We start from the raw sequence: 26,302 nt of genomic DNA, 5'->3' as shown, positions 1-26,302 counted from the left end.
GTGATCGAAGAAGCTATTTAGCAATTCCTTCGCTAAGGTATAATAGCAAACAATGTTTCCATTGACGCTTTACTATTGCTTAGTCAATTGCTTAATGACTAGCTAGGAATCCCTTCTTATTGTAACGAACTGTACATCCATCCCAACCAAAATGTTTAAGCCAACTATCAATGCCTCATACTCCGTTTGATTATTAGAACAATCAAAATCAAATTTGAACGTAATTTGGTTTTATGTCATTAAGGGGATACTATTAATATTTCAATACATGAAGAACTATTTGTGCAAGATCCATTGAATAACAGAGTCTGTGGCACAACTTGTATCATATTTTAATCTTTGTCTTCTTAAATGTGCATGTATGGATACTCTGTGATAAAATCGGCAATTGCTCTTCCTTTGACTACCTTAAGCGGGACACATATCAAATGAATCTCGGATTGAAAAAAAACCCATTTAGCAATGTGGCCCCTAACAATATGCCAAGTCAGTATATATTTTATCACATTCGTCTTGCATATCACATGAACCATGGTCAGCAACATGTAATGCCGTAGTTTAGTACAAGCAAAATACAATGACAAACATAACTTTTCAATAGGGGTGTATCTTCTTTATGCATCATTCAACATTCTACTGAGGTAATACACTGCCCATTCTTTGCCTTCATCATTCTCCTGTGCCAACATACTTCTGATAGTTGTGTCGGTCGCCGATAGATAGAGTTTCCATGGCCTATCTACTTTAGGTGGCATTAAAACCAGAGGATTAGATAGATACATTTTAATACAATTGAAGACAGTTTGGTGTTTGTCTTCCTACACAAAGTTTTCTTTGGTTTTTTAGCTTAAGGAAGACAAAGGCTCAATTTTTACAAACAAGTTAGCAATAAACCGATGCAAGAAATTCACTTTACCAATTATCATATGCAATTGTTTCTTAGTCGTTGGTGGAGGTAATTCTTGAATTGGCTTTGCTTTGTTTTTATCTATTTCGATTCCTCTTTCATTCACTAGAGAACCTAGAACATTACCAGCCCTAACTCCAAAAGCACATTTCAAGGGGTTCATTTTCAATTTATATTTCTGCATCCTAATAAATGTTTGTTTGCAATAGTTCAAATGACTTACCTGGTCTGACTTGACGGAAGATTTCTTTTTCTTTGCAAGAACAAGTTAGGATTCTTTTTTAAGCTTGTAGACATATGTAGACCTATTTATAGGCAAAGGGAGGTAAAAACAAGTAACTCAAATTAAGAGAAATGATGACTTAAGGTTAAAATTGTTAGGTGGTGAGTTGTGTTCAAGTTGCAAGTGACATGATCACATGGTTCTATCAAAATATATGGCCAAGTGAAATGAATCAAGAGATAAGAGTGGATAACTAAGGTTAAAAGTAGTGATGGCTTTAGGTTAAACTCATTATATATAAAGAGAGGATTGGTACTTCAATTCAAAATGAGAGATATTTTGAGAATAAGCTTCTTGGCCAAGTAAATGAGTGAGTTATCAAGAGCATTAATTGGCTAAAGTTGAAATAGATTGTGTAATGCATGATATCATCACTAGACTAAGCTCAATGTCACAAACTAAGGACATGTGGTTTAAAATACTTTGTGGAAAAATGAAGAGAGATGTGCACGAGTTAGAGACCAATGGCTCAACTATATGGATTTAAAAGTAGATATTATGTTAAGATACCAAAATAACTAATAAATCAGTACGTAAAGAAAGAAACTAGTGTGCATTCGAAGTACTAATTAACTAGAAAAATATTTTGAAGTTGCCAAAATGTTCCGCAAGAATTACTAAATACTAGAAGAATCACGACTCAGTAAATTTCTAACTCACTACTTATCCGATACATAAACTCGAAGCATATCGGTCCTTTTTTGCAACTAACATGCCGGTAAAGTAATTATCGTCATTCTACACTACCAACGTGCATGTCAACATCTATCAATTTAATCCTAATGCATCACACTCCGAGCAATCACGGCCGTGGAAAATCATCCTGAATATTACTATTGAACATAGAAAATTTCATATGTCACATGGATCCCTCGTGCCGGAACTTGGGTCCATCAAGTCCGAGGCTTAAGACCACGGTGCCTGTGCCTAGGTCCATCGAGGCCAGCCCAGGGAGCCCAATGACCGTGTCCAGGTCCCCGACACCTACACCTGAGTCCATCAAGGAAAGACCTAGGACCATGGTCGCTAGGCTCGAGTCCATCGAGGCTAGGCCTGGGCGATGCCCTGCCTGGTTCTACAATGCCCGTGCCCGGATTCATTGAGGCCAAGCTCAAGTCCCTAGGCTCAAGACCACAATGCCGGTGCGTGGATCTCCTACACTCGAGCCCGAGTCCATCGAGGCCAAGCTAAGGACCCCGGGCACCCAAGTCGTTGGGTTCCCACGGTCGGCCTTTGTGGATCTAGGCCGAGGGTTGGGGATCTGAGCACGAACACCGGGACTTTGGGCTTGGCCTCTGTGGACCCGGGCCAAGATGTCGTGCACAGGCACCGAGTTCTTTAGTTTGACTTCTTTGGACAAAAGATTGGTGCCCGCGCTCTTGCTCGAGACCCAGGTGGCCTTGCCTTGCCTTGCCCAGGTTTGGGTCCATTGAGGCTGGACCTTGGATCTTAGTGCTCGTGCATGGTTCTCCGGTTGCCCATGCGCAAGTCACTAACGCTCGGTAAGTGTATGTGTATTTAGGAAAATTAAATCAAGTCAGATTTTCCTTTCCAACTTACGGAAAATATTTTCCGATTTTTTTTTTGAGATTTCAGCCAAACAGTAAAAATTTTTAACATTTTCCTAGGAAAATGACTCTTTGGAAAACATTTTCTAGAATTGTAACATTTTCCAGGAAACAAACGGATCCTTAATCTCTTTTTGTTTTATTCCTGCTTAATATACATATACATATATATATATATGCCAATGAATTATATGTTATAAAAAGTTAGGAGCAAGGACGGTTCATTAAAATAAGTCTATATTATTCACATTTCACTTTCGAGATTGCTGCAAATAAAGTTTTCTATGAAGTCAGGTCCATGTCCATATTGCCCAGCATGGTGAACTAAAAAATTATGTCGCAGGACTTATACCGCACGAAATAATGAAAGATTGTTATTCGTCGCACATTAAATAATGTCCGCAAACCACTTAAAACTAAAGCTATTGATCGATAATATCGTGTTAGATTCATTTTTTTATTTGAAAAGTTACTATCTCGATAATGAAAATTATTAGGGCTAATATACTCTGTAAATATTGAGAAAATTACTCATACTCATTTTTTTTTTGGCATGCTATTGTAGACGAATCTATCAATGCTATTATCATCTTGAGATTTCTGAGTGTGACCAAATCTACAAGGTGACATGTCGTATCGTGTGCCAAATCATGCGACATTAGACGTCAGTTTCCAAATTTAAGCCAATTTGGACATTCTTGAAATTTGACAAGTAGTACATTTGTGCACTCTGGCAATATAGGTTGTTGAGTACAAAGTATTGAGTCTCTAACCAATAGTTTAAGAGTCATATTGAACAAATTAGAAATTTAGGGACAACATTGCATATTTGATCAAAATTCAAGGATCATATTACACGGATTAAAAATTCATGAACGACATTCCAAATCGGATCAAAATTTCGGGATCATTTGTGCAATAATACTTTTCCACGGCGTTTTCAACTGGCTTAGTACATGGATCCGCCATCGATCGAGCCTATGGATGGCCAAGGAGTGGCCATATTCTACCAGCTGGTTGTTTTGGTCAGATGGTTTTGGCCCCTTTCATTCTTTCCTCGAGCATCTTCAGACCATATTCCAAGCATCTCCCCAGCAAAACCATGTCCTTTTCCAAAGAAACTAGTGCTTTAACACATACATCTGTCTCCATCGGTCTCTAACAACACCTTCTTCTAGTAGTGGGTTAAAGAGGTGCAAAACGTAGTCTTTTTGGACAAGACCTCTCATTATTGTACCATGTCCATATCCATAGACAAGCAATCTAGATATTTAAAAATTGGGAACTGCTTTTCTCCTTCTTGATCATGACAATGATCTCATGATCAAGAAGTTAAATTATTAGTGCAACTTGTCTTTAGTCATCAATCTAGTGGACAACAAAGTATTGCACATACAGGGCGGCGATCTTTTTATATGTTAGTTTAGTCCGTTTCCTACCCAGATGTCGTCACCCATCGGTTTATAAAAAACTAAATTCAGCTCTAGATATTTTCTCTCTAAGACAATGCTGATATCTTATGCATATCTCGTTCTTTAGAGTGCATTCTCCAGAAGAGGATTGCACTTGGCAAGTCACAAATAGAGCTGCATGACAAGGTCTGGTCCCATGAACAAGACAAGAGTATTTCTTCTTGGGGGTGAACTTTGGGGTCCCTACATACCAAAGCCAAAACACAAAATACAGATTCTATATATCACCAAAAATAAAAGGAAAGAAAGAGGAAATAAATTAGATATGAGTTGGATTCTGGAAAGGGCCAAGGAGAGAAAGAAACAGAGAGTCAATTCAATGTGAGCTCAATCGTATAGCACCCGCCTGGGAATAGGACAATGGGTGGTGGTGCCCATTACCTTTTTGTGGAAAATGGCTTGTGAAGAGGACTTGTGTGGAGTCTTCAAAGGGTCGATTGAAGAGTACATAAAATTAGACAAAAACAAAGAAGAATACTGATTGCATATTTGCTGGATTTCCACCAAGCGATGCCGTAATGCGAGCGACAGTGTCTCTGTCTTCACAGTGTAGACATATACATGATGCGATCGGATTGAACGTGTTTCATTTAATAGCTCCGAGCCCAGGATTTAAACTGAGACACTACAGTAAACTCGCATGCTAACTGTTCATTCGCGCGTGGTGCAGCCTCGTAACTCCATGTGAACTTCTGTCTTTATGAGAAGCGTAGTTGGGAAGCAAATGAATCCTGAGACCATCCAATTATAGCAACCTCATCGTATTTAAAGTTTGACGTGTGAATAGGAAATGGGTGAGTTTGGATTAAGTTCTGTTTTGATCCTTAGTTAGTTAGGCAAGTGTCAAGGTTCAGATGAAGGGCTTAACCATAACTAGATTTGTCCGGTGATCATCTAACGTTCCTCATTTCATTACTATGGTTGGTTTGGTTGTTGGATGTTGCAGTCCCCACGGTCGACTGAGCCGGTCGTGGGCCTCAAAGGACATTAATGCCTTGACACAGAAGGTCAGGCTCTGGCAGGTCCATTTAATTGAGATAAATGGAAAGGACAAAGTAAGGCACAAAGAAAAGAATGACTTGGGCTTCATGATCACAAATGTTCTAAGCCAGACATTCATAATCTTTCTTGGATGAACAGGCCCATGCGGAAATCATATGTTTGACTGAAAAGCGCATGAATTATAGTGTGTAGTCACTGTAGCGTGGTGGATACTTCAGTCTGAACAAATGACATCTTTAATCTACATAACAACCATAGACTTTCCTAAAATTTTCACTTCGCGCTCGCACTTCGTGTTGTGTCGCCATACTGGTACCAGTCATTCATGCCTCGTCTTTTCATAGTACATTGCGGACGTTCACGATGGACAGTTCATTAGATTCAATCTTCTAAGTAAAAATTAAGCATTAGTGGTTAGGATTGGAATCTCACAATGATGAAGTTTAGCATGCTGAAAATATCTCCATCTTTACCAGCAGTATTAATCGAGAAAAAAATGAACGAATACATATTACATATCATGGGTTGCTTTGCATAATATCAAGTCATTTCTAAGAGAAATTCAGTGAAGAAGGTGTAGCATTCCTACCATTAATGGCGAGAACAATTGCTACACGCACAAAAACAATATGGGCAAGTGTTTGCAACAGTCAAGACCTAGCAATACCAATTTCCTGTATTTCCTTGTCCGTCTCACCTCTGCCTGCTGCTCTTTCGGGCAAAGAAAGAATTTGTAGCTGAATCAAAAGAATTCACTCAGTTCCTCCCTACCTTTTTTCACCTTCTCTTTCTTGCTCCTCTCGTACCTGAAGGATCAATTCTTGACCAAAAATTAGGAGCCCAAATGAATACTCTTCATCGAACAAGGTCCTCATACTATTGGAACAATAGTGGCAAGCTCCTTTTCTGAGATAGCAGCCTTAATGGTCTTCAAAGACTCTTCTAGATCATCACAGAGCTGGTGAGGATCGGGAATGACGTCTGGGTCAACTGCTACTACAATGGTCATCTTGTTGACATAGCTTTGAAAGTGTATTGTTAATGCCTGGACCAGAAATTAGCTTCCACATCATATTAGAATGAGACGTTCAAAAGACAGTGCTGATTTGGAGATGGCTCCTAATAATATAAATACCAGATACAAGAGAAGGGAACAAAATAAGTTTTCAAACTTCGCATACATGTGGATGGCCGTAAACACTCGGAGCGAGGTAAGCCATTGGATGGCCATAGAAGCTGATCTCTTCTAGTGGACCGACCACATTAGAGAAGGCCAGAGTAGTGTTGGAAAGGATTCTGTGTGCAATCACAGACGCCATCTGCTCATGTCGAGGGAATAGACAGACAAGACCAGCATTAGAGACTAATACTACAGTTGCATGTGAGATACACAGAAGCAGGCTGAGATGCAAGACAAAAAGGAAAAAGTACTTATGCACTCAAATTCATATGTACCTTGACACCAAATAGCTTTAGTACAAGTTCTGCACATGCGAATGTTATTATAGCTTCCAGTGAGAGCTTCTTGCGATCTATTGTTGCTTTAGCTTTGCGAACATACTCTAATGGGTCATCTTCTGAACCAATGTTGAAGGGAATCAGAATGTATCCAATCCAATTTCCCCACTTGGCCTTTGACTTTTTGGCCATCATATCACTCAAAGCCTGTGACACGTTAATGCAGGATACAGGCATTCAAATGAGATAGTTCACACAAGGAAACTCATAGAAATGCTCTCCCATTTTGTAACTTGTACCTTACAGCGAGTGTTAAACTATAAGCACATTTATGCGTATTATCATTCATCTGTTTACTTAAAGAAGACGACATGCAAAGCGATTTGTCTACAAGGAAAAAAATAAAGGCCTGAGAAAAAAGCTGGTAGTGCCATCAACTAATGTTGATATCTCTTTGATAAGAATATCGAATCGTGTGAATTATATTAGGGAAAAAGTAGAAACAGCCATTTAGAACTCAGAAACAGAATCTATTTGACTTCGTTTTGTTTAAGCAGTCCACAAATTCAACTGTAGTAGTTAAACAATAAGATGGATTTCAAATGTTGCAGAAATTTCCCTTTTCTTCACCTTCGAATGACAGACACATTCTGGAAAGATTATTTACCTGGATTCCCACAGTTGGCCTCAAGTTTATGAGAACAGTAGCCCTAAGGCGCATATTTTTTGGAATGTTTGATTTCTTCTTCTTCGAATTTTGGTCTTTTCCACTCGCACCTTCTGAATAAAGCAACTGACCTTGTTAGGCAGGATTTTTGTTTTCCAATAATAAGAGTATGCAAGCTGAACAAGAATCAACTCACCATATCTTCGATTCAGATACCGAGACAGTCCAGCTTGTGTCACTCCCAGCACAACATCATTGATGGTCTAAAAAGCATATGCAAGAGAGAAGAGTGAATGTCAGAATATGAAAGAATGTGCCTAATACAACCATGAAATATAGACGTGGAGAACATAAATCTCAACTTTCTTCCAGTTTCATAAACACTGCAGTACTGTGGAAAGTTCAAAATGAAGGAGATTAGGCTGGGATTAGTGTTGGTGCTACAAACAAAAAAAAAAACAGGAACTAACATAGGTTTTTGCATAATTCTCGAAAATTAAATATGCCCATTAAGTGATGCATAGTCTTTGTGAACACTATATGTTGATGAAAAATATTTACCCGTAATTTGATGATAAATTTACACGCCAAAAACAAAGCAGCTGCTGCTCATGTAAGCATATAAAAATCATTCTTATCTAAGTACATCTATGGTATGATGATAACATTGAGTCTAGATGAAGCAGGCAGCATAAGCTTGATAAAAACTAACCATATTCAGTGCACTCTTAATGAGTTTTATGTCATCCAAATTGACCATCCGGTGCACAAATCTCTTGGTAGTTGTTGCAACCCCTGGTCCCCCTTTAACTAGGCTCTCTGTATCTTTCAGGAAACAAAAAGTCGCCACAAAAACCAAGAAATCTACAATAGTGTTCCAAATCAACCTGAACATTGACCACAAGGCCAAGAAAAACCACCAAAACCCGCCTGAATTATCTGTTCCTGCACGTTTCTTTTCAGGAATAGTAGGTAGTGCTTCTGGGTCAGCCGTTTTCCGTGTACAAGCCAGGAGCAGAGACATTAGCGACGCGCCGTCACCCATTGAATGGTGGATCCGGAAAATCCCAACAGCCTCAGCATCTGAAGTCTTCACATTCAGGAGATGAAGCTCCCACAGCGGTCTGGACATGTCCAGAGGTGTTTTGGTTAGATAGGAAATGTAGTCCTCCACAAATCGGTCTGGCGAGTCCATGTCGGGGTCCACATCAGGAACAATGACATGCTCATCCAAGTTCACCTTCGTCTGAACCCACTTCATTTTTCCACTTCTCTTTATATCTCCCACCTTCCTTCCCACAACCAACAAAACAGCAGAGATGCATATTAGGAAGTCGGCATTTCAATCACGAGATCAATACATATCAGGGTGTAAGCTCCAGTTCGCGGACACAAACAATTAAAGAGCATTGCCAGTTACATTTCATTTGAATGGATTGCCAAACTGGGGCAAGCTAAGAATGTGGAAAACCATATGGGTACACTTCAGTTTCCTTTGCTAGAGCAAAGTGTAGCGACTTTGTCAATGCTTTTCTTGTGTACTTCCTTCACATTCGGTCCTTTGGAGATGTATTGTCCTAAAACAATGCGGCTAATAACTTTTGTGGCCTAGACAGCGTAGAGCAGAAAAAGGAAAAGGACAGGGGCAAAGTCCTCCGTCAAAATCTACATGCTTGCTTTCCCAGAGTGTGAAAACATAAAAGAAATATATCATAAGTATTCGAAGAGAACCAGCAGTTTTAACCACGAAGAAAAAGGTATCGAGAACAAGGACAGCTTTTTTCCATTTGGGTCATTAACAAAGAACATGGAAGAACAAAAGCTTTATTGAATGTTGGAAAGAAAAAAACAAGAAGAAAATGAAGAAAATGAAAGAACTCGACGCACCATTTTACTGGAGAAACGAGGGTGCCTGAGCAGAGTCTCCTCGAGCCCTGCTTTGACCACGCTCGGATTGATCCTCGTCTTGCAACCCATGATCGCGAGTATGTAGCAGTTGAACCTCGGCGCGTGGAATAGACGGGCCGCCGGGCTCATCTTCTCCGCGCCGCCGCCGCCGCCGCCGCCAGCCCCCGCGGGGCCGTTGACCTCCATCTCTGCCCCTCCTCCTCTACCACCACCACCGCCTGCTCCAGCTTCTGTCATTTCGATAGCCATGAGAACAACCTACTCCTCCCTAAACCAACTCCATCGAGCCCCGGACTTTTAAAGCACCCATCCTCTTCTTATCCCTTTTCTTTTCTCTTTCTTGGGTTAATAAATAATGCACAAGTCCAAGAAGGTGAGCTCGGAAATTTCTTCAAGTCGGAAGACTCGCGCTTTCAGCTTCCGGAAGGAATCGACCCCGCGAGTCAAAGTAGTCGGTCTTGGAAGCTGAATTTCTAGATACAAGAAAATCCCATCAAATCCAAGAAGCTCAGCTCGTTCTCGACCCTGGCACAGAACCAATCGGTCGCTCGCCCTGCGACGTTGCTCCAGGGAACAGGGGAGGAAAGCCCAAATGAACGGAGACGACGACGAGGCAAAGGAGCGACGACGCCGTGGGCCTGGATCGCGGCTGCGTTAACCTCGCGTGCCCGCAAAGGAAGAACGTCAGGAGCAGTGAGATACTTCCTGACCAAGTGGACGAATGAAAGCTTCGGGTTTCTTGGCGGATTTTATAGTGGGACGGGACTCCTCGTTGCGCCGTATTTTTCTTTCTTTCTTTTCTTTCGTTCTTTTTGTTTGACCTGCACGATGTTCGCGTAAACTGCCCCCCACGGCCGTAGGAATCCGCCGTCGACCGCCGGAAGGACAGAACAGAGGAGTCATTACGCAAATGCCTCCCCAGGTACGGTACCCTACCTCCCTCCCCCTGCTGTAATGAAAAGCGAGTGTGCACGTAGATTTCCATTGCATACTTCTCTAAACCCGATGAAAAGATCATTTTTTTTAAGGAATAATACCACGAAAAATCTCAAACTGATACATCTGTGATAATTTTACCTCAAATTAATATTTTGATCATCAAAAATCCTAAACTGATACACCCGTGATAAATTTACCCCTAGTTTGTTTCCGTTAAATTTTACTGTCAAATTATTTTGTTAAATGACACGCGACAGTTGACTGATATGTCAGTTTTATGTTTTACCCTCCGTTTATCACAGGTGTAACAGTTTGTGAATTTTTTTGTATTAATTCAATCTAATGGAAACTAATGGAGGATAAATTTGTCACAAATGTACTAATTTTGGGTTTTTAGTAGTCAAAATATTAGTTTTGGGTAAATTTATCATAGATGTACCAGCTTGGGGTTTTTTATGATATTAAGTCTTTTTCTAAATTTAATTTGGACCAAACTTTACCGAGAAAAGTTGTTTTCTAGTGGCGTCTATCTTCGACATCTCAAGTTTCTTGCGTGATACCATTTCTATTTACTTTGACGACACGGTATACTGTCATGTGCTTGAATGGAACTCGCAAATTACAACCATGTTCAAAATCACCTTTTTAATTTTTGTTATCGAAAAGCTCTAAATATCACCGGTTTGGATCTCGAGTTCGATTGTCGGGGTCCCGAGTCCTTGTGTCCCTTTGCTAAGACATTGGGAATAGTCAAGTGTTGAGGAATCAAGTCCCATCAAGTCCTCAGACCCGAATATCAAGCGGTCGGATCCATTGGCCGACCTAACGGGCGGTGGTGGTGACCCTCGCCCCTTAGGTCTCCAATTTTTAAAGTGCTGGGAAAAGAAGTTCGTAAAAAAAGTTATGTGCGTGTGAATATATATATATGCACGTATATTAGTTAAAACTTACCATTCCTCACGCGAAATTCTCGGTCTGCCATTGCTCGGACCCACAGCGAGGCTCCATGCCTGCATACTTAGCTCTCGGGTCCAGTGTTGGGGTATCGAGTCCAATCGCGGAGGACACGAAAAATTCGGGTGGCCGAGATGGCTCGACGATGGAGGGCGAGGTGAAGTTTCACAAATCCGACTTTCCATTTAAGAGCATAAATAGATTTTGCCAATTTAACCCTATACGCATGTCAACCACCAAATTTCTTTCATTAAACTCATTATCCAAAGTAATGAATAAAAGGAAAATCACCCACAGTTTAATTTCTTTAACAAGTTCCATTTGAGGAGAAGTTTGGATTCCACAATTTAGATTTATTCAAGGGCATATATGTTTAAAAAAAAGGGTTAGTACCACAAAAAATCTCAAATTGGTACACGTGTGATAAATTTACCCTAAACTAATTTTTTGACCACCAAAAATCACAAAGTTGTACACATGTGATAAATTTACCCTCCGTTAGTTTTTGTTAAATTTTATTTTCAAATTGTTAAGTTTGATGACATGTGGCAGTTTACCAATTCATGATTTTTTATGGTATTAATCCAATTTGACGGAGGGTATATTTGTCACAAATGTACTAATTTAGGATTTTTGATATTTAAAAAATTAATTTTAAGTAAATTCATCACAGATATATCGATTTGGAGTTTTTAGTAGTATTAATCCTTTAAAAAAATGGACCATGTAATTTTGTCTTTGATGTTAGACTTGAGGTTAAGGAAGAGTTGAGGGGGCTGTGTGGTAGGGGAGTTGACCGATAGTTGTCGGGTAAGACAAAGACCAACCCGTCGCTACCCTCTCGCCGCGAAACGCGGCACTTCCACGTTGATGTCTGATTTTTGGTCATTCTTTATTAGATTCGCTTCGCAACATTATGATTCGGGCGTTGGTCTTTCAGAGGAATGCATTCAATTCCCGATTTTGTGGCAAAAGCGATTTGCTGTCAGTCTCATGCATTAATGATAAAAAAAAAAGTACGACCAATTTAATTTAATTATTTTCATATCTCGCGGCTGACATGTTATAGATTTCGTTCCCGAAACGCTTGGAATCATCTGAAAAAATGGGTAAGCATTAACATGTAAATTTGCATATAATTATGGGGATGTAACTTTCAAACACTTGGGAAAATTTATTTTCCGGATTTCAAAAAGAAGAAGAAGAAGAAGAAGAAGCGCGAGTTGCTGGGAAAAAATCCGATCCGAACCACTCGCCTAACATGATACAACATCCGCATCCTCAAAACGAACGCTAAGGCCCACTCGTTCGGTATGACGAAATAGTGACCTTTACATAAGATAGCGGAATTCATAACTTTTAGGGCTATCGATTTTTTTAAAGGGAATTACTAAAAAAGTCATAAATCTATTATACTTTTACCAATTATGTCATAAACGTTTTAATTTGACCAATTTAGTCCTAAAATTTTTGACAATTTTTCAATTCAATTCTAAACATTTTAATTGTGCCAATGTAATACTAAACCTGTTGATAATTTGCCAATTTAGTTCTTTCGATCAATTTTTGCCGAAAAATTGTTGACATCGAGGTCTAGTCAACGTCGGTCATCCTACGCGACATGATCAGCGTTGACTTTAGACAATTTTTGGTGTAGGTGAGGATTGGCTAGTCGCTGGCCAAAAAAAAAAGAAAAAGAAAAGAGAAGAAAAGAAGAAAAAAATAAAGAAAGGAAAAAAATAATTTAAAAATTATCCACATCAGCGCCGCCCGTCCTACGTGGCATACGACTAAATCGCCATGTTAGCGATTTCCGATCAAAATTGACCGGAACGACTAAATTAACAAATAATCAAAATGTTTAAGACTAAATTGGCAAATCGTCCAAAGATTTAGGCTCCGTTCGTTTGGCGGAAAATATTCTCCTTTTGGAAAATATTTTCCCGTAAGTCATTTTCCTGGAAAATGTTTTCCCGGAATATAATTTTCCGGTGTTCGGCTACCAATATGAAAAAGTTTCGGAAAATATTTTTCCGCCCAGGCCGACGCGGCGTGGCGGCGATCGGCGAGCGGCGACGGCGGCCGCCGGCGCGGCGGCGGCGGCGGTCAGGCTGGGCGACCGGCGGCGGCCGCGACCGGCGGCGGCGGGCGGGCGGCGGCGACCGGCGGCGGCGGGCGGGCGGGCGGCCGGCGGCGGCCGACGACCGGCGACCGGCGGCCGGCGGTGGTGACCGGCGATCAACTTCCTCTACCACGGAAAACATTTTCCCTCCCATGGGCAATTTTGCCTTCAATTTGGGGGAAAATGATTTCCTCTTTGTGAAAAGAGGAAATCATTTTCCTCAAAACAATGAAGGATTTGGGGTGGGGAAGGAAAATATTTTCCCACGGAAAACGCGGAAAATATTTTCCGGAAAAATATTTTTCCGCAAACGAACACAGCCTTAGAATTGAATTTGCACAATTGAAATGTTTAGGACTAAATTTGAAAATTGTCAAAAGGTTTAAGACTAAATTGACCAAATTAAAACGTTTATGACTGATTTGGCACAAATGCAACAGGTTTGAAATTTTTTTAGTAATTTCCTCAATTTTTTTTATGTACCTATCATTTTCGTATCATATGTTTGAACTCCTTGTAGGCATAACCAAACTTAGTAGTTGAAATCCCTAAGAAGCAAGAACTCACCCACCATTATATATTGTTATAGTTGAAGTCAAAGGAGAGGTACTTTGCCAAAGCATGATATGAAATATAAGAAGTTATATGCTAGTACAAATTCTGTCAAAAGAGCATTTTAGATACCGATAGCGCATCGACTCATGTCTGTTTATCAACTTTTTACTTGGAATTTTATTATTTCAAGTGATGTAAGCAATTATTTTTTAAAAAATATTTTTTAAATTATTTATATTTCGCAAAACAAACGGAACCTAAATTTGAAAAGCGGAAATTACCACTAACATTACGAATAGATAGATTAATGCTCGAGAGGGGACGAGCTTTCAATGCGACCTAGTTTGAGGACCAAGTACGACTGCCGGAAAGTAATGGCATTTGTGGCCATCACCGTCCCATATCTACAGGTGAATCTGCTGGCGTCCGATAGTCATTAACTATCTCTACTGGCAAGCCCAACATACAAAACTTACAAGAGGTAATGAACAGACAGTGGACCCTCTTCTTCGATCTGCTTCCATTCAAGTGAAAGGTTCTTGGTCCCCTCTAGATTTTTCAAAGCATAGCTGCTGTTGCGGATATGAAAATGAAAGCATTTTGCTTTCGTTTTCGGTCCGGTTTGGGCATCGGTCTTCAAAGGCCAACCGAAACAAGGTCGAGTTCCAAGCCACCCCACTTTGCTTTTCCAGCAATTTGAGCTGTGTTCCTGGTGCTCTCTGGTTGAGTTTTGATGGCGGGGAGACGCGTCAGGCTGGAAGTGCACGGCTTCCAGCTCTGTGATCATCGGTCTTCCGGGCCATTGATATCTTTCGACCCTCTCAGAAATGAATGAGGGCACCTGATTCGGCAGATGGCTCAGTCTTCATGCAGTAAATTTGTGGATTGAATTTGAATCCCTACTGCTGAAATAAATTCATTGGCCATTTTATTCCGTACTCTGCTCCAAAACTCAGATAACATGGTGGGTAAAAAGGTGCACAGTTTTCCAGATTTTTACAAATTTTCCTCTTGACGTTTCAATTTTCGCGATTTACCCGAGTTTTGGAAATTGGTGGCAACGTGACTAATTACGGGTGGCAAATTCATCATGTAAGTATATACATATAAATAAAGTGGAAGAATGTACTGCATGTGAGAGCAAGATACTAAATGTTCCAGCGAGAATTTGATCGGAGTCAATACTAAATGCAAATCGATATATAGTTCTGAACTATTATTTTAAGTAATCCCTATATTTTTCTCACATATATAGATGATATATGACCAGCACATAGTCAATCACACTGGAACGTGGGAACTAGGCAGCAACTCACGCTTCACTTGCCTTCTCATATTAAGTTGACCGCCATAACTATAAATCAATGCTCTTAGCAACTAACCACTACTTATTTTGGTTTTGAATTAGCTATCATAACATTGTTCTACTCTCATAATGCAGATATTTGCTCCTCCACTGTCATTCTTTTAGCTTAAAGTTTTTTATGGTAGTCTATTACTAACTACACGTGCATCACACCATTCAAGTCTAACTCAAAAAAGAGCATTGAGCTCTCGATATTATTATGAAGATTGACTTGCAGATTATATCTGCAGATGTCCTCCTAAACTATGTTTCAAACCATTTCTTAGAGCAATGTGTAATTGGAACCCTCAACAAATTCCTGGGGCACTCCCATTGACAAGTAGGCCAAGAACCAGATTTAACTTGACCTTGAATAAGCCCATGCACAAATCAAAAGAACATGTTTACATGGTACTTCGAAAAAGGATGTTAGAACAGGTTATACCTTGGTGCCAGTCCCCCACATTCAACGGAATCAGCATGAGCATCCAGAGAACTTACAATCTGTCGGTATCAGTAGCATATGTCATGAGACTGTAAATGCACTAATTGGTTCGGCCACAGCATAGCCATATATCCAATTTATAATATTCGCAAGGGCAAAGACATGATGCATATATATGCACTAACTGAGTAACAAGGTAATTTCATCACAAGACCAAATAAAATGGTCTTGAGATGACTGATAATACCCAAAGGTTTTTGACAAGACTGAATTAATTAATCTGAAACTGCTATATCAAATTTGAATTAGTCAAGAGTTTATCGACACCTCCACTGTACCACGTCCTGATTAAATCAATCAATCCTACCAGAAGTGGTTCGTAATTGATGATTTTTTTTTTCCTCCTGCATTTCCATTGACACAAATGGATTCTTCAAGATAGTATGACATGAATGGAGAGGGAAAAGGTTAAAAAAAACAAACAGACTAAAAAAAGAAGAAGAGAACAGGAAACAAGATCCAACACTTGCGCTTGATATATTGACAAGGCGAACGGAACCATCTCTTGCACCAATAAGAGCAAAACTTGAATCAGAGCTTATCGTCATGCATGTCAATCCTTCAGCATGATATGATTAACCTAAGTAGAACACATGAGATATCGAGTAAATTGGAAGGAACAACAAAGGCTGCATACGCCACTCTGACTTCAGATACCACATCTTTACTATATGTTAGTCATTCGTTTTTCCAGTGCCTTTTTCTTCCAATACATACAAAATTTTAGACATTATATAAGGAGGAACGTGATAGTCCTACAAAAATGGGGAGGAAAAGAAACCAAATTTATTGGGCTTTCCAATTATCAGCTTTCAGATAAATGGAATAAAAACTAATTCAAGTTTTGACTAGTGACTTTCGAGGATGCCTAGATCACTGAAAAGACATCTCAGCCAAATAAACAAATGACAACAACAAACTAAGCCCTTTGCCACTGGGCACGGTCTGCTACGTTCCAGATAAATAAACAAACAGAAATGAACGGCTTAGATGTGATCATCTCGAATGGTCCTCTTTCACAAAGATCTAGTGCTAGGCCACAGTCAAATAATCCCTACTGTGCCTCAAAGCTAATAGGAACTGCTATAGAAGCAAAAAAAAACTAGATGTCTCGTGATAAAGTTCAAAGGATATTGCTACTCCAAGCAATACCAGTTAAAGAGGTAAAATTAAGGTTCATGATAGCATCTTATTGCATTGAATTCATGATTTACAAAGAGACTAACACAAGTGATGCTTATATTTTAGAAGAATGCAAGGCCTTTCTCATTATATTCAAGATCCTGTAGCTCATCCACCTATCTACAAAACATACATCTTTTCGGTAGTTGATCAAATCATATAGTAATGATTAAAAAATTAAAATGCAAAACATGATCAAAGAGAAGTCGTTTATCATCTCCTGAAATTCTGCCATAATACCTTAAAAACTTCTTTCCCAGGAAGCTACTTCCAAGTTTGCCATAAGTGTCTCGCCGCATCATCAGAGCCAGTACAAATTGTTTTACCTAGGTAAACAGGAGGCCTATAGTAAGGAAATGCCATGGTGTTGATAATGACCAAAAACATGCTTCACAGTAGAAGACATCAAAGTAGAGACTAAATAAGTACCATCAAGAGTAAAATGTGCTCAAGTTACATTGCTACCATGTCTAGAGAACATATTCAAGTATAAACTTAAGCTGTCAAATCTCCAGAACCTGCCAGTATTGAATGTCCCTTTGGATGCCACCTGACCCACTGAGTAATCACACAGCTCACTCGAAACTTCTTTGCGAAAATGATATATCTAGGCATGATATAATTAGTACACATTTTCACCTCTATGGCCCCTCCAGGTCCTTCAGGGTTCCTTTATGATTGCCAGATGAGACATCCCAAATCTGAATTAAGTCCATCGAGGCTTCCAGATGCAAGCAACTGCCCATCCATACTAAATGCTAAGCTAGATACAGAATCCTTACGACCTACAGGAGCTCCAAAGAATTGGAGTCATAAAGCCTTGTTCAGAATGAGGATCACATAAACAAATTAGCGCCTGCTCTAACATTAATGACAAGTAAAACATCAAGGAAATGGATCTTATATTCAAGAGGACGTGGCTTCATTTACATGCCTTGAAGCTCTAATGCCCAATCCCCTTGACCTATCCTCCACAGAAACGCTTTATCGTCACCACCTTCAGTTGCCACCAGTGCTGCATCCGTGGGACTGCAAGCAACTGTATATAGTTCACCTGCAAACGACGAAGTGAATAGGCAAGTCGGCAAAGACATAACATGGCTTATTTGAGTTTCACGACAAACTTAAAATCTCATGCTCTATTCCACCAGAACCTAGACTAGCATGATGATCGTGTCTAGTAGGGTAGAGCGCGCATTCTCAACGATGAAAGACATCAAACATGGGGGCAAAGACACAAACAGAAATTTCACGACCCATCTAAAGACACACACGGGATAAACAAAAGCTGAAGTTCAGAGAGCCAAGGTTTTAAGTTTGGAAGATTGCTGTTCGGAAACAAGCAAGAACAGAAAAAGTTACCGTTATGTCCGGTGAATGTGTGCAAAGAATCGTCAGCTTCCTCTGGAACATAAAACAGAGACAACAAGCTATCAAAAGTCCGATAATTGTTAAGGGAAAATGATACAAATAATCCTTAAATTTTGGCCAATATATAACGTGGTCATGAACTTTTAATTTGTTCAATATGATTCTTAAACTTTAGTCCAATGTGTAATGTGGGGGAAAAGTGCCAAAGAAGTCCCAAATCTTTTGCATTAGTGCCAATTTAGTCATAAACCTTTTTTTGGTGCCAATTCAGTCCTAAACCTTTTTATGGTGTCAATTCAATCCTAAAATTTTTATATTTGTGCCAATTTAGTCTTAAACCTTTTGTTTTTGTGCCAATTTAGTCATTCCGGCCAATTGTAGCTGAATTTTGCTGAAGTAGACGCCGATCGGCCAGCGGCCGGTCATTGGCGCTGACGTGGACAACTTTAAAAAAAATTTAATATTTTTTTGAATATTTATTTATTTATTTCTTATTTTTTTCCCCCTCCCCTCCCTCCTTCCTCCAACCGATCGTCGGCCACTGGCGAGGGGCGAAGGCGAGCCTCGCCAGCATCGGCCTCTGGCCGGTTGCCGGTCCGGCGACCGGCCGGAGGAAGGAGGGAGGGGAGGGAAAAAAAAAAGAGAAAAAAATAAATAAAAATTAAAAAAATATAAAAATATTATTAAAGTTGTCCACGTCAGCTCCGGTGACCAACCGCCGGCCGGCCGATGTCCACGTCAGCAAATTCCGCCAAAATTGATCGGAAGGACTGAATTGGCACAAAGACAAAAGGTTTATGACTAAATTAGCACAAATGCAAAAGGTTTAAGACTGAATTGACACCAAAAAAAGGTTTAGGACTAAATTGGCACCAATGCAAAAGATTTAGGAATTTTTTGGCACTTTTCCCTGTAATGTGGTCTATGAAGTTTTAATCTATTCAATGTAGTCCCTCAACTTTTGGTATATGTTCAAATTAATCTCTGGACTATATGAAAATGTTCAATGTTGTCCATGATCTTGAATTAATGGAAGGACTATATTGACATTGAACATTTTCATATAGTTTAGAGACTACATTGAATATTTACCAAAAATCCAGGATCACATTGAACAAATTAAAAATTTAGAGACTATATTGAACATTAAGATAAAGTTCAGGGACCACATTGCATATTGGGTCAAAATTCATGGACTATTCATGTCATTATCCCGATTATTAACAATATCCAAAGAGAATGACTTCAAATTTCCAACTTAGTACCTTACAAAGGTCACTGAACTGGCACGATGGTATTAAGCTTAAACGAAAAAAATCGAACATCCGCAACGCTCATGTACAAGAAGAGACACCAACTGAGCTGCGCGTGAATCGCTAGCATTGTGATCATCAGAAGAAACGAGAGAGACGGCTCGTCGAGGAAGGCCTCGCCTTGGTCGTCTCCGTCGTGGACTTGCAAGCCGCTCTCCGTCACGTCCTCCAGAGGCTCGGCCGCCACCGACGGCGGCGCTTGAGTCGAAGGGAAGCGGGCTGAGCTCCGGTTACTCGGCCATCTGTGGGGGCTACAAGCCCAGCCCGTTTTCAAGGAGAGCCGCAAGCCCAATAACAGCACGACCCGGACCACCTTCGAGCTTTGAGGTGCTGCTGCTGGTTAACAACATCCTCAGCATTCTCTCTCTCTCCTCCTTTCTGCTCTGGGTTGTAGCTCCTCCTCCTTCGGGTTGCTCTCCGAGAGGCGGTGGCGGTGGCGGTGGCGGTGGCGACGTCGGCGTGAAAAGCTCGACCTCGCGTCGCCGGGCGACATTCGCGTCCGATTCAAGCTCTTTCGTCTTTCACCTCCGCCTCTCCCTCTTTCTCCCTCTCCCTATCTCGCCCGCGTCATTCGGTCCGTCCCCAGAGGCCAAAGCTCGCTCTTTTCGCCGCCGCGCACATCTCAAGAGTACGTAGACATCTTCCGTCGCTCGTGTTTGGCTTTGATATTGGCGGTGGATAGATAAAAATTGCTGCTTTGCGTCCTTTTGATTCGCTTTCTTTATGCGTTCAGGACGAATTGGGCAGGACGACAAATAGGTTCTTTTGATGATAATTGACAACTGTAGACGTTTTCTGTTTGATTGATTGTTGAGCTTTTAGTTCGCATGAATTGCAGAAATTTGATTCCTTTTGTTCGGATAGATTTGTTGCTCGTCGAAAAAAAAAATGGAAGAAATTTGTGGTATTTCTTAAAACAATCGGATAGAATTGTAATCGTTGTCACTAGTTGATCCGGTTGGATGTTCGTAATTACTATGCGATTCTGTTATACTAGATTAGGCTTTCGTGGAGTACAGTACATGGCATACGCTTATGGTAACTTGTCTTTGTATATCGGCGATTAGCGACAATAGGTTATTGAGTGAAGCTTTAGATTCTTGCCTGTTATGGTGGAGAGAGAAGTTACTGGAGATCAATGGTTTTGAAGTTATCGGTTGATTAGAATTAAAAAAAGGTCCCAAGTTACGCAATCGATGTGCCGAAGTTATCTGTTGTCCCAAGTTCTTCGGGTGAATGTGGGTTACCGGAATAATATGCTGTTACCTTATGGGGAGGTTCTTATTTATGTGTTAGTTTAATAGCTCCAGCTTAAAAATGAATGGCAATGCCTTGCTGCAATCCGCCAAATGGGTAATTGAATGATTCCCCAATTTGTATTTACAACATGAAGTTATTTTACCCGTCCCACTTTTTGGTCTGAAATTTCCTTTAGATACATATATTCTTCCAAGGATGCGCCATCATAAAGGGTCGACCGGTGCATACGTAGCCATTGTTCATTGGAAGAAGGCTCTATCAATATCGTACTTATCGTTTACAGTTGTATAGCACAAATAGCTGAGGGAAGAACTAGTCCAGGCTGTGGAGTGTGGACGACCACTTCTTAATACATGCTAATTCTGTTTTATTCTTGTTATTGGGCTTGTTCGTTGTCCTGATTTTGAGACTTTGGTTCTATGTGACTTAAATCTCCTTAGTTCTCTCAAGTCTCAAATGCCTTTATTTTTGCTTAGCCATGCATGCGATCTTTCCGATTAAAAGGCCAGAGCCTTATTTACTTCAGAAATCAGTCTTCTCATGTGTGATTCTTCTGTATTGGAATGCTATTCAACAGTTGTATGAGTAATGACATAGAGATTTATCATGTTTTTGTTAAATCTCATGCTGCATCTGTCTTCTAGATCATGTACTTTCACTTAGTTACTGCTTAAATCCAGTTTTTTTTTCTGATTCTTAGAAGCTGTTGCTTAATTCAGTCTAACGTCAATGTGTATATGTGCAGGTTACATTGATCCATTGCTGTGAAGATGTCTATCTTTGTTTCAAGCACTATCTGCTCCACTTCTCAACTACCAACGGGTAATTAACATTGATTGCATAAATCACTGTGGAAATGGGATTGATGACATGCGGTTCTGTCTGAATTTGTGGTGGTGCATTAATTTGATTCTGACTTGGAAAGATGTGATATGATGTAATGTATATTATTAATTGACACTACATGGATGAGAAGTGCCCTCTTCTTGGTAATTGCATATGTAAATGGATAACTGCACTTCTTGTTGACTTCTAGATTGAGGGCTTGCCACCGCAACTCACCACTGAATGTCAGGAAACTGAAAGGCCTGCTATGATTGATGAAAGGAAAGGAAATATTTAAGCAAGATGGGGACGAACATCATATCTCATACCCCCCTGAATGGGTATATAAAATCCCCAGCACAATATCTATTGAGAAATCCCTAACTTTAGGTCTTTCTAAATTTGACTACATTGTGAAATAAGATATCCACTGCTGCGTGTTGTTAGGATATGGATTACTGATATGGATGGGATAGACATATGGAGATGTTGGTGGCACTAGGTGCTGTTTTGAGATGAAGCTTTTAAATAATGAATTATAGCATTTAATATCAAGCGGTTGCTTGTGGTGTTGCTGACAGTTTTTTCTCCCAAAATTTGAAGATTCAGTTAGTATATGTAGTTTGATACCTTAAACTTATATGATTTGAAGACAATCTAAGGTATTATATTCTCTGAGAAACCTGTTATTAAGTGACAAAGCATTGCTTTTTAAAGGTTCCAGCATTTTGTTGTTGTCCTTCTGCTTTATCGAATTGAAATTGCAGGTCTATAAAATATCCACTAAGGTCTATTTTACACGCTTTTTGAAAGAATAAGATAACAATCTATTTTTCTTTGATATTCTCCTATCATTTTCAAAATTGTGGGTATATATTATATAGCATATACTGGTAGGTTTAACATCCTGGGCATGTATTGAGGTAGATGATATGCAGTAGCATCGACAAGATCATATTTTAGAGCTTTACTTCTACCCATATCATTTACACTTTCACCTCTTTTAGTAATTCACTTTCGGAAAGAGGCATGTTCTTACTGATGCTGAAGCATCTTAAGGTTATCTTTCTGCATATCAACCCAAAAAGTTTTATGTCTTATTTTTTTTGTTGAGACAACATCATCTTTCACCCAGACATGCTCACCAGACATTTGACATGGCTTGATTTGATTTACCATAGACTTTCTTTTGCTGTTGGAAAATTAGAAGTAGCATGTTTTGACTTTTATTTATGATTCTAGTTTATCTTTTAACACTACTTGCGATACGAACAGATGCTAGGTTACAGGAACGAACTAAGATCATGAGACACTCCCCCGTGGAGCTTGGTTTGCAATCTAAACATCTTTCTGCCCTAAGGGGAAAAGTTAAGGTCATTGCTTCAAGTCCAGCAGGATTGGGGATACAACTACAACCCATCAATAGAAGGAGATATGTCATGCCTTCAATTGGAAGATCCACTTCGGCCATATGTTTTGCAGCTTTGGTTAGTATTAAGTACTTTGGCTTGTCTGCTTTATTTCGTTCATCCAATTCCAAGATATTATGCTGTTTTGCTTAGTACTTGCTAAGTAATATAAGAATATGATTTATAGTCAATATGATCAAAATTATATTGGGTGCCATCATATTGTTCTGTTGTTTTTCGGCTAGGTTGTCCATTAAGCATGAGATTGAGAGCTAGATTTTTCCTAATTTTTTTAGGCTGGCATGATAGATAACCAAGTAGCTATTTTTTGCAAGCCCATTAAAATCAAGCTGTTGTGCACAATGGAGAATATCAACACACATGCAAGTAGTTCTTACTTTTTAGTAGAACATAACAGTTAGATAACCTCATGATATAAGTGACCTAAAAAAGCCTGGAGCAGTAAATGCATGTACAAATGTAAAACTCTCTCTCTCTCTCATGCCGTTTTGTGCGAATGGTCTGGCACTATAGAACAAATTGTTTATAGACTATTCAAAATAGAATTGGAATTCTTTTTTCAAGTCCTTCATTGACATTTTTCTGTCAACTGCCTGCAGAATGCAAGATGTGGCGCAGAGCAAACCCAGACTATTACGCACAAAGCTCCGACAATTACCCAAGCGCCTACTCACAGTAATAGCTCTATCAATCCATACTCATACAGTATCGGCATAGCATCTATAATATAATGAGGGATTGCTTGGCTACTTGACTAATAATAGCCCACCTCAGGTCATATTGCGTAATCTCATTTTATAAAGATGGGGAGCTGCTAAGCAGTCCGGATTTCTCATACTGTTCTTTTGGAAATAGTTCATCTTGTCCCATCCAGTTAAATGACCATGGTCTTATTTCTAGAGACCATGCTGGTGTCAGCCATGCTTCTGTTATGTGCTTCGTATTCTAATTCTTCAATGGCAATTTGGAAGCTGACCATCTGTAGAATGTTTGATATGTCTGCATGTGTTTGGAGAATCTCTCTCATTCTAAATGTAGCTGACAAGTACATATTTGAATTGCAGTTCAGGAAAAGTCGCCACAACTCGACGACGGCGGTACAGGTTTCCCGCCTCGCGATGACGGTGATGGTGGAGGTGGTGGGGGTGGCGGCGGTGGCAACTGGTCGGGTGGATTCTTCTTTTTCGGCTTCCTTGCATTCCTAGGCTTTTTGAAGGATAAAGAAAGTGAAGGGGACTACAGGGATAGCGGCAGGAGAAGATAAAACGAGTGTGATGAGACTGTAAGTCAATAGTTTGATACCCTAATACAAGTTGCTCTTCCTATTTCAATTTTTTTTTCGTGTGTAGCTATTATTTGTAGGATTTATTTTCTCCTGGCTTAAACACATTATGCAGAGCATGGTTCTTTTACCGAGTAATAGCGCAGAAATAATGCAAAGTGACATGTACTTGCTTTTGTTGGTTCTCTCTAAATTCTGTGGGAAAATTTACCCACTTGAACTCTACACAATACTTTGGTTGTGGATCAGTTGAGGAGTGAGTAAATGTCAGGATTGCTGGAATTTTTATCATGTTGTAATACCTCAGATAACATCTCCCATGCCATCCCTTTGGCGATTTTGCTTTATGATGAGTGCATTAATTGTGTCCTTTCTTTTATGAGAATAAATGTTGGAATGAAGTATTGATCACCTGCTGCTCAAGTTTAAGCCCTTGAAGATTTTCAATCACTTGCTTTTCGATATTTAAGAACGCTTTCTCGTGTGGAATCTTACAGTTAAAACATTCACAAGCAAACTAGAATTGAGTCGATGCATGAATACCTTCCTGATGAAGCCAGTGAATTGCAGTGCACATACTTAGAAGGATTAGGTTCGTTCCTATATCGGTAGGAATGTGATTTAACTGCAATGCTTCGCTCTTTTTATGTCGTTCTCGATGTCGGTAATGGTCGTTTGCGAAAATCACCCTGATATTCTCCATGATCAATTGGCTAACTCTCAACTTAACAAGAAAAACAGGCGACGGCATCGCATTCATACGTTGCAACATGATTTGACGGGGCCGACTCGTGATGGGCTGGTGTCCTTTGAAGACAATATTGTCGACTTTGCTCAATAAATATAGGAGTGGGTTGGTCGTTGGTCTCGGTCATGCCCCTGTTGGGTCTTTCTCCCTCTCCTCACGTAGCGATGGCTCCTGGACGGTCGTACTAGGAAATAGTACAGAGCCAAGACTTGGGATAGAAAGAGCCAAAGTTAGCTTGGCCCAGTGCAATTACTATACGACCAAACAATGATAATGAAAGAAGAGAGTATATGGACTTAATCACAGCACCTAGAGGAATCGGCCGAAGCGTCGTCCTAAGCCAGGCAAACCCTTCTTCGAGTTGTTGAGCAGATCTCGTCGGACAAAACCAGCCGAATCATCTCCGTTCTCTGCCAAATTGACAAATGGGGTTAAGCATGGTGTTCCTATGACTATGGTAATTGCCATGAAAGGTGGGGGATAAAAAGCTCCATCAGTGCCTTTGCTGATGAGCAGCTGATGCAGCAAAAGAAGATGATTACGAGGCGCTGCTCCCACCGACGTGAGCTTTTCAGGTTCATAAAGTCATGCCAAATTGCCAATCAAATCCAAGCTAATCAACATCCTTTTCCATCGCATCAGTCTTTTTATAAACTCTTTCTTCAACTTTCTCTTTTCCTTGATTTACTTCTTCCCGACGAACACGACCCTGTTAAACCTGTCACTAGCCCCAAAATCAATTCCAACCAAAAGGTACCGTGACACCATGATTGAAGCATCTGTGCAAAGAGGGCTCGCCTTTCCCTGTCAGAAATTAAATGGCGGGCTGACAGTACTGCGTTCTTTATTTTAACGTGCTGGTGACTTCACATCCAACCCCCTAAATTGGGGAAAAGTTTTTCTTTCTTCACCCTAGGAAATACCTCCAAATTTAACGTCCAAATTCAGAATTCAGATGAAGCAGTTTAATGAATTACTCAGGTCCTAATCTGTCGTGGTCCCAAAATCAATTCCAACCAAAAGGTACCGTGACACCATGATTGAAGCATCTGTGCAAAGAGGGCTCGCCTTCCCCTGTCAGAATTTGAATGGATGGATGTGGAGATTCACTGTAAGAAAGACCGCGTATGAGATGATGATTGCTTTAATAGTCGTTAATCGTTAGCTTTTCTCATGATGGTTTCTTGAACGAATCAGCCTAACTTT

The 26,302-nt window shown here is 40.0% G+C and overlaps 2 protein-coding genes and 1 pseudogene across 3 annotated transcripts; 1 reads left to right on the top strand and 2 right to left on the bottom strand.

Annotated features, from left to right (window-relative positions):
- Nucleotides 1–5,674: 5,674 nt before the first annotated feature.
- Nucleotides 5,675–10,024, bottom strand: LOC115686146 (wax ester synthase/diacylglycerol acyltransferase 11-like). Its single transcript, XM_030611348.2, has 7 exons — nt 9,245–10,024; nt 8,070–8,645; nt 7,554–7,620; nt 7,358–7,470; nt 6,688–6,897; nt 6,414–6,551; nt 5,675–6,277 (listed from the first exon to the last, which is right to left on the bottom strand). Exons 1-7 carry the CDS (start codon nt 9,512–9,514, stop codon nt 6,104–6,106), a joined length of 1,548 nt encoding a protein of 515 aa, XP_030467208.1. The 5' UTR covers nt 9,515–10,024; the 3' UTR covers nt 5,675–6,103.
- Nucleotides 10,025–17,131: 7,107 nt separating this feature from the next.
- On the bottom strand, nt 17,132–21,047 carry LOC115686082 (uncharacterized; annotated as a pseudogene).
- LOC115686150 (protein YELLOW LEAF 1, choloroplastic-like) lies at nt 19,902–24,630 on the top strand. 2 transcript variants are annotated; one of them, XM_056304160.1, is made up of 6 exons: nt 19,902–20,179; nt 20,285–20,310; nt 21,557–21,633; nt 22,912–23,123; nt 23,666–23,741; nt 24,131–24,630. In XM_056304160.1, the coding sequence occupies exons 3-6, from the start codon at nt 21,582–21,584 to the stop codon at nt 24,328–24,330; spliced, it is 540 nt and encodes a 179-aa protein (XP_056160135.1). In that variant the 5' UTR covers nt 19,902–20,179; nt 20,285–20,310; nt 21,557–21,581; the 3' UTR covers nt 24,331–24,630. The 2 variants fall into 2 exon arrangements, with proteins under 2 accessions (XP_056160135.1, XP_030467212.2); XM_030611352.2 differs by lacking the exon at nt 20,285–20,310 and having other exon boundaries at nt 19,903–20,179.
- Nucleotides 24,631–26,302: the final 1,672 nt, after the last annotated feature.

Source organism: Syzygium oleosum, unplaced genomic scaffold, assembly GCF_021117445.2.
Source record: "Syzygium oleosum isolate NSW1041296 unplaced genomic scaffold, Sole_v2.1 Sole_v2.31, whole genome shotgun sequence".
In the NCBI taxonomy this organism is placed as follows: Eukaryota; Viridiplantae; Streptophyta; class Magnoliopsida; order Myrtales; family Myrtaceae; genus Syzygium; species Syzygium oleosum.
This window is presented reverse-complemented; position numbering and strand designations above follow the sequence as displayed.

What these genes read in the sequence shown, in the direction of transcription:
- LOC115686146 (XM_030611348.2), bottom strand. Translation starts at nt 9,514, where the DNA reads ATGGCTATCGAAATGACAGAAGCTGGAGCAGGCGGTGGTGGTGGTAGA. An exon ending in GGCCAACTGTGGGAATCCAG is followed by an intron (nt 6,898 to 7,357) that starts GTAAATAATCTT and finishes AACGTGTCACAG; the next exon opens with GCTTTGAGTGATATGATGGC. An exon ending in TAAAGCTATTTGGTGTCAAG is followed by an intron (nt 6,552 to 6,687) that starts GTACATATGAAT and finishes CGACATGAGCAG; the next exon opens with ATGGCGTCTGTGATTGCACA.
- LOC115686150 (XM_056304160.1), top strand. Translation starts at nt 21,582, where the DNA reads ATGTCTATCTTTGTTTCAAGCACTATCTGCTCCACTTCTCAACTACCA. An exon ending in CCATATGTTTTGCAGCTTTG is followed by an intron (nt 23,124 to 23,665) that starts GTTAGTATTAAG and finishes AACTGCCTGCAG; the next exon opens with AATGCAAGATGTGGCGCAGA. An exon ending in TACCCAAGCGCCTACTCACA is followed by an intron (nt 23,742 to 24,130) that starts GTAATAGCTCTA and finishes TTTGAATTGCAG; the next exon opens with TTCAGGAAAAGTCGCCACAA.